Genomic DNA, 6,280 nt, shown 5'->3' with positions numbered 1-6,280 from the left:
GCGAGGTTAGGCAGTGAAGACCTAGTTGGGAACTAGGCAGTAGAAGTTCTAACGAGACTAGGCAGTGAAGATCTAGTTGGGAACTAGGAAATGGGAGTCCTAGCAAAGCTAGACAGTAAATACCTGGTTGGGAACTAGGCAATGGAAGTCCTAACTAGACTAGGCAAGGGAAAAGTGTAAGTGACTCAAAAGTTGACTAGACACTTGATGATTGAAAGTCCAATGGGAGTTGGTACGAGATGAAAAGTCCAAGTAGGTCAAACGTTAACTAAACACTTAGTGTAGAAACTTTGGTAGGTTAAGGTTGACTAGATGTTAGGCAATGAGAAATCCCAACGAGTCATAGATGACTAGAGGGTTGGCCTAAGGAAAAATAAACTCAGATTAAAGGAGTTAGGGTTAGGTAATCAATCTATTAACCCAAGGCAATCAATTAGGATAATTGATTGGGGAATAGATTCAACCTTTCACTAATTGATTAAGGTAATTGATTGTCTGTGTTTTTGTGATAACATAGAAAGCTGCCTAAGCGATTAGCTCAATCGATTAAGGCAATGTGAATCAATTAGGCTAATCAATTGAGACATGCTCGAATAGATTAGGCTAATTGCTTAATTGATTTAGAGTTATTTTTCGTGAAGAACAATAGGGCTTGGAATCGATTGGTAAATCGATTACCCTAAGGTCAATTAATTGAGATAATCGATTATAGCCTTTTTCGTGAGAGCATAGAATGTTGTAGAAGCAATTAGGGAATCCATTAGAGGCTAGTTAATCGATTGATACGACTCTCCAATCCATTAGGCATTCAATAAAAGTCATTTTGCAGGTTTGAACAATTAAATTGTGACATGATAATTGATTGGTAAGTAAGACTAATCGATTACTAGACGGAAATCACTTCGAACATTAGTCATATAAAGCGGAGTTCGTGAAGATTTTCACACGCTAATTCTTGAGGGTTTGTAAAAAAGTGTTATTGTATTTCCAACCATCAAAAGGTAATCCAAAGCGACAAATAAGCATCTAAAGTAAAGAAGTCGTTGTAAAGTGTTGTATTTTATCTTTTAAATTTATGATCTTTTTGATATATTTTCAATGTGATATTATGATTATATTTTAAAAAAAACTATCAAATTATAAAATAATTTTATTAAAAATAAAGAGCGGCTCCTCAAATTCAACATTAATAAAAGCATATCTCTCCCACTAATGTGAGCTTGAGCTTCCACCTCTAAATGTGAATATAAAATTTTTAATGAAAAATATACTTTTTTACAAATATAAATATATATTTTGATATTATTTATGAAACCAATAAATTTCAAGAAGACATTGAAAAATTAAATTTTTTATATTTTCTAAATGATTAAAACATTTGCCACTAGTATTCAATAAACTATAAATAACTTTTAAATAATTTATTATATTAACTTATTTTTATAAGTTTTGAGTTTCATATAGATATTCCACTATCAACTTATGACTTTGACCTAACAAATCAAACATGGCATTATAACTAGATAAACCTAATTTCGTGAAACTTGGGAGTGCCACATAAATTGTGAGTAGTCAAACTTGGTCCATTAAGGTCAAAAAAAAAAATGAGAGAGAGAGGATATTTTGTTAATTAATTTAATTTAATTTTTATTTGTTCAATTTTATTTAATTTCAAAAATAGAGTTTTATTCATATAAAGAATTGTTTCACTATGACTTTGAGACTTAAATTGAGGCGTACAAGTCTCTCCTGTTAAGAAACCAAAGAGTGTTAGTTGAGAAAAAAAATAAAATTGTTTTTATTGTTGTTGCTTGTAAGATTATTTATCTTCTACCAAATAAAAGACCAATGCAAGGAAATTTTTCTAAGGTAGATTAGAATATATGGTACAATATTTTCATAAAATTGATGGCTCATTTGTTTGCCACAATCACTTAAACTCGATAAGTATTCTTAATTAATTTGTTTGTTTCAATCATAATTAGAAAGAAAAATAATTTCTTCTTAATGAAAATTTACTATATCTACTCAACTTAGGGGCAACTCTAACTCGTAATACTTTTATTTAACAATAAATGAGGCTTAGTGAAAATTAATATTTATTAGGTTTTTAAAATACCTCTAACATTTATTAATAGCAAAATGTCTAACAAGTCCAATTGGTACCAAACACAAGTACATATCTACTAGTTTACTCAAACTAAAATCACTCAAAGGGTATTTGCACCAAATTAATAGGATTGTAAACGAGCTAAGTGTTATAGTGTTTGATAAGGTAATCAAGTCGAGCCAAGTTTAAAATGAACCAAGTCATTGAAATGCTTGTTTAAGCTTGGTTTAATTTCTTTTTTATGAGTTTAAACTTAGTTTAAATTTGGATTGAGCTTGATTCATTTAGATGTTATCGAGCTCTCAATTCAAGTTTGTATGATTATTTGAAACTTTTACATTAAACCTTATTTGATTGGTTATTGAATTAGATAATACAAACTTATTTATTCAATTTGAAAGTTTTTTTTTTGTTTATTTAGTATGTTGATAAAAATTTATTGATGAACATGATTCACAAACGTTGTTTTTAAAAATTATTTACGAATATTATTCTCGAACATTGTTCACAAATATTAACAAATTAAACACATATATATTCAAACTTGTTCATTTAGTTTAACTAATTGTTAAACTTGTTCATTTAATTGATCTTGTATATATTGAACGAACATAAATAAATTTTTATCAAATGGAACACCAAATTTATTCATGAACATTATGTTCATTTATATGCTCTACCAATTAAATGGATCGAATACTAACAATAACAAGAATGTCATCTCCTCGTATCTCTAATCCAGTCTACCAAATTAAATTGTTTTTACATATGAATTGATGACTCGAGATCTAGTTTGAAGTTTTTATCCATCTTCTATATAATTAATTAAGATCTTTTGCCCCAGGGTAATAGTGTAGTGGTTAGCCCTTCAAGTGGTTAACTAGGCATCACTACATGAATTTTCTTTCCGTGGGATGACAACTCTAAGAACTCTAGCCGTTTGGATGAGCCTCTGTGAGCACTTCCTGATTTACCCTAATAATTAATAGGAAATTTTTATTGGGTCAGACTAGTCATTTTCAGAATTAGTCGATTCAAAAAGCTAAATATTTGAATTAACAAAAAAAAAGAAACTAAGATTTAGTGAAATAGGTAAGAAAGCTTATTGATTGCTAGAACCGTTGCATCTCCCCCATCCCATTCCCAATTCCCAATTCCATTAGCTTAAGGCAAGCTATCAGTCTCACCTGTTTCATCTTTCTTCCCTTTTTTTATGGTTCCTATACTTCAACAACTTTGACTAAATCATCTGCTTCAGCTTGAATTTGCATTCACTTTGACCTCATGCAACACTTCTCTACATAAGGAGATCCACCACCTTCTTCCAAGTATGAAAAAGAGGTGATAGAGAAGAGAGTTCATTAGAATTATAGGTAGCATATGGCTTCCAAAACCTTTTTCTCCAAGTCTTTCCTCTCCGCTTACCGCTCTCTCCGATCCAATTGGCCGCTACTATCGCTTCACCGATCGAGTAAAGACCACCATCACCACCACCTCAAGACTCACCTCTCCAATTTGAGTGGCAAGGCCTTGGTGGTAGATGTTGAGGGAGGCCTCCTTAGGTCCTCCTCCACCTTCCCTTACTTCATGCTTGTCGCCCTCGAGGCCGGATCCATCCTTAGAGGCCTCCTCCTCTTGCTTCTCTATCCTCTCCTTTGCTGCCTCACACAAGAGTTCGCCATTAAGGTTAAGACTAAGTTTGATCTATATATATGTCAATGTAATATATATAGTTTCCGTTTGGCGATGAATTATAAACTTTTATCTCTCCCTTAGGTAGATCATGGCACTAGTTGCTTTTGCGGGGATCAAGGAGGAGAAATTTAGGGCAGGGCGGGCAGTCTTGCCTAAGTTTTTCCTCGAAGCCACTGGAGTAGTACTAGAGGTGCTTAGTGAGGCAAAAATCAAGATGTGCATTAGTCGAATGCCGAGGGTGATGGTGGAAGGCTTCCTCAAGGAGTATTTGGAGGTCGAGATAGTGGTGGCGAGGGAGCTCAAAGTGTTTGCAGGATACTATACTGGCCTCATGGAGGAGGAAGCTGATCAATATAGGGATGGAGTGGTGCTCATGGAGAAGATGGCATCCTTGCATGGAAGCATTTTAGGGTTTGGAAGCAAGTCTTCTCCCCACCCCCTTCTTTCTCAATGCAAGGTATATGTTTAATTGATCAATTTTATTTATATAAATTCAATGCAAAATTGATAGGCAAAAATAAAAATAGAAGAAAAAAAAATCAGAATAACACTTGAAAATACATTTATTTCAAAGTAAAATCGCTTCATCAAAATTGCTACACATTGAGTATTATTTTATGATAATATTTTAAAAAATCATTTAAACTTGATTAAAATCACTTCAACTTGGTTAAAATTATTTTAAAATTATTGTAACAAAATGTCATGGCTACTACAACAGCTTTAAAGTGGTTTTGACTAAGTTGAAATAATTTTAATCAAAATTTTAAAAAAAATGATCAAATTAGTAAATACTATTTTTATACAATAGTGTTATATATATATATATATATATATCATAGTTTTGATTAAATTGAATCAATTTAATTTAATAGATTACACTATTTATGATCATAATTGTTATACATTATAGTAGTTATCTACAACTAATTATAGAATAAGAATATTTTTAAAATGAAATATATATTATAAGAGATGATATTTTAATATATTATAAGGGTTGATCAATAAAGGAACTACCTAGATATTGTTTGGCCAAAATGGTATATTTGTTAACTATCCATATGGAAACTAAACTAAACTAATATGGAGTAAGAAATTGTGAAGCTTGGTGGCCAAGTTTGAGACTATCAATTGAAAAATGGTGCTTAGTTTGGTAGGGCTTTTCAGCAACCCCAAAACAAAAGCTTGCGTGAACAGCAATGAATCTAAAGTGAAGCTTGCAATTGATAACAAGAAGACAGGAACATTTGTTAGTTCAGCTAACATGGACTAATTAAGACCTTTGCATAATGTTGACTTTGGAGAAGTCAATGTGGATTCGTATATATTATTGCAGGAAGTACAGTTGGTGAGCGAAGCAGAGAAGAGAAAATGGCATGGCGTGCTGCGGCCAAACGGCGCCGCCTTCCACAACCCGCTCGTCTTCCACGACGGACGCATGGCTTTCCTCCCCACGCCCGCCGCCACTCTCGCCATGTTCCTATGGCTTCCCTTCGCCCTCGCGCTCCTCCTCCTCCGCTGCCTCCTCTTCCTCTGCCTACCGTACTCCATCTCCGTCCCCCTCGGCGCCGTCACCGGCGTGACCAACCGCCTCCTCCGTGCTACTCCCTCGCCCCGCCAGGACGGCTTCGGAGGCCGCCTGTACGTCTGCAACCACCGCACTCTCCTCGATCCCATCTACGTCTCCGGCGCGCTCAACCGCCCCATCGTCGCTGTCACCTACAGTGTGAGTCCGGTGTCCGAAGCGCTGTCTCCGATCCGCACGGCGCGGCTGGCTAGGGACAAGGAGGAGGATCGGCGGCGGATGGAGCAGCTACTGGGGCGGGGCGACGACCTGGTGGTGTGCCCCGAGGGGACCACCTGCCGCGAGCCCTACCTGCTGCGCTTCAGCCCCCTGTTCGCGGAGCTGGCAGAGGAGGTGGTTCCCGTCGCGCTCTCCGCCGGAGTCACCATGTTCTACGGCACCACCGCCAGCGGCTTCAAGTGCTTCGACCCTTTCTATTTCCTCGCCAACCCGTGGCCGCGGTACGAGGTGGAGTTCCTGCCGGCGGTGGCGACGGGGACGATGGTGAGAGAGGGGCGGAGCAGCTGCGAGGTGGCCAACCTCGTGCAGGGCCAGATCGGGGCGGCGCTGGGATTCCAGTGCACCGCGCTCACCAGGAAGGACAAGTATTTGATGCTTGCAGGGAACGAAGGGGTGGTGGAGCAGAAGAAGAAGAAGAATCTGCAGCGATCCTGGACTTCCTGCCTGATGAAATGATTTTAGATAATAAATTTATTTCTAAAATATACATTTGCATGTGTCGATCGACTTTATCATAATCTGCTTGTTTTTTATGGTTATTTTAATTGATTTAGTTGAGTATCTTCATCCTTGATTTGGTTTCTTGCATTTTGATTGATTTCCTTCTATACTTAAGAGAATAATGTAGATATTCTGTAACTTGGAGTTTTACTTTGAACTGCATGTAT

General features: G+C 36.4%; 1 protein-coding gene across 2 annotated transcripts; it reads left to right on the top strand.

Annotated features, from left to right (window-relative positions):
• The first annotated feature begins 3,439 nt into the window (after positions 1-3,439).
• Positions 3,440-6,251, top strand: LOC121995577 (probable glycerol-3-phosphate acyltransferase 3). 2 transcript variants are annotated; one of them, XM_042549305.1, is made up of 3 exons: positions 3,440-3,796; positions 3,891-4,262; positions 5,145-6,251. In XM_042549305.1, exons 1-3 carry the CDS (start codon positions 3,491-3,493, stop codon positions 6,066-6,068), a joined length of 1,602 nt encoding a protein of 533 aa, XP_042405239.1. In that variant the 5' UTR covers positions 3,440-3,490; the 3' UTR covers positions 6,069-6,251. The 2 variants fall into 2 exon arrangements, with proteins under 2 accessions (XP_042405239.1, XP_042405240.1); XM_042549306.1 differs by having other exon boundaries at positions 3,658-3,796; positions 3,887-4,262.
• The last annotated feature ends 29 nt before the right edge of the window (positions 6,252-6,280 follow it).

This window comes from Zingiber officinale, chromosome 6A (genome assembly GCF_018446385.1).
Source record: "Zingiber officinale cultivar Zhangliang chromosome 6A, Zo_v1.1, whole genome shotgun sequence".
NCBI classification, from domain to species: domain Eukaryota; kingdom Viridiplantae; phylum Streptophyta; class Magnoliopsida; order Zingiberales; family Zingiberaceae; genus Zingiber; species Zingiber officinale.
The sequence above is the reverse complement of the archived record's forward strand: the minus strand, read 5'-3'. Positions and strand labels throughout refer to the sequence as shown.

Bases quoted from the DNA above. Each gene is read 5' to 3' on its own strand.
- LOC121995577 (XM_042549305.1), top strand. From the start codon at position 3,491: ATGGCTTCCAAAACCTTTTTCTCCAAGTCTTTCCTCTCCGCTTACCGC. The intron at 3,797-3,890 runs GTTAAGACTAAG...TCCCTTAGGTAG, and splicing joins CACAAGAGTTCGCCATTAAG to ATCATGGCACTAGTTGCTTT. The intron at 4,263-5,144 runs GTATATGTTTAA...ATATTATTGCAG, and splicing joins CCCTTCTTTCTCAATGCAAG to GAAGTACAGTTGGTGAGCGA.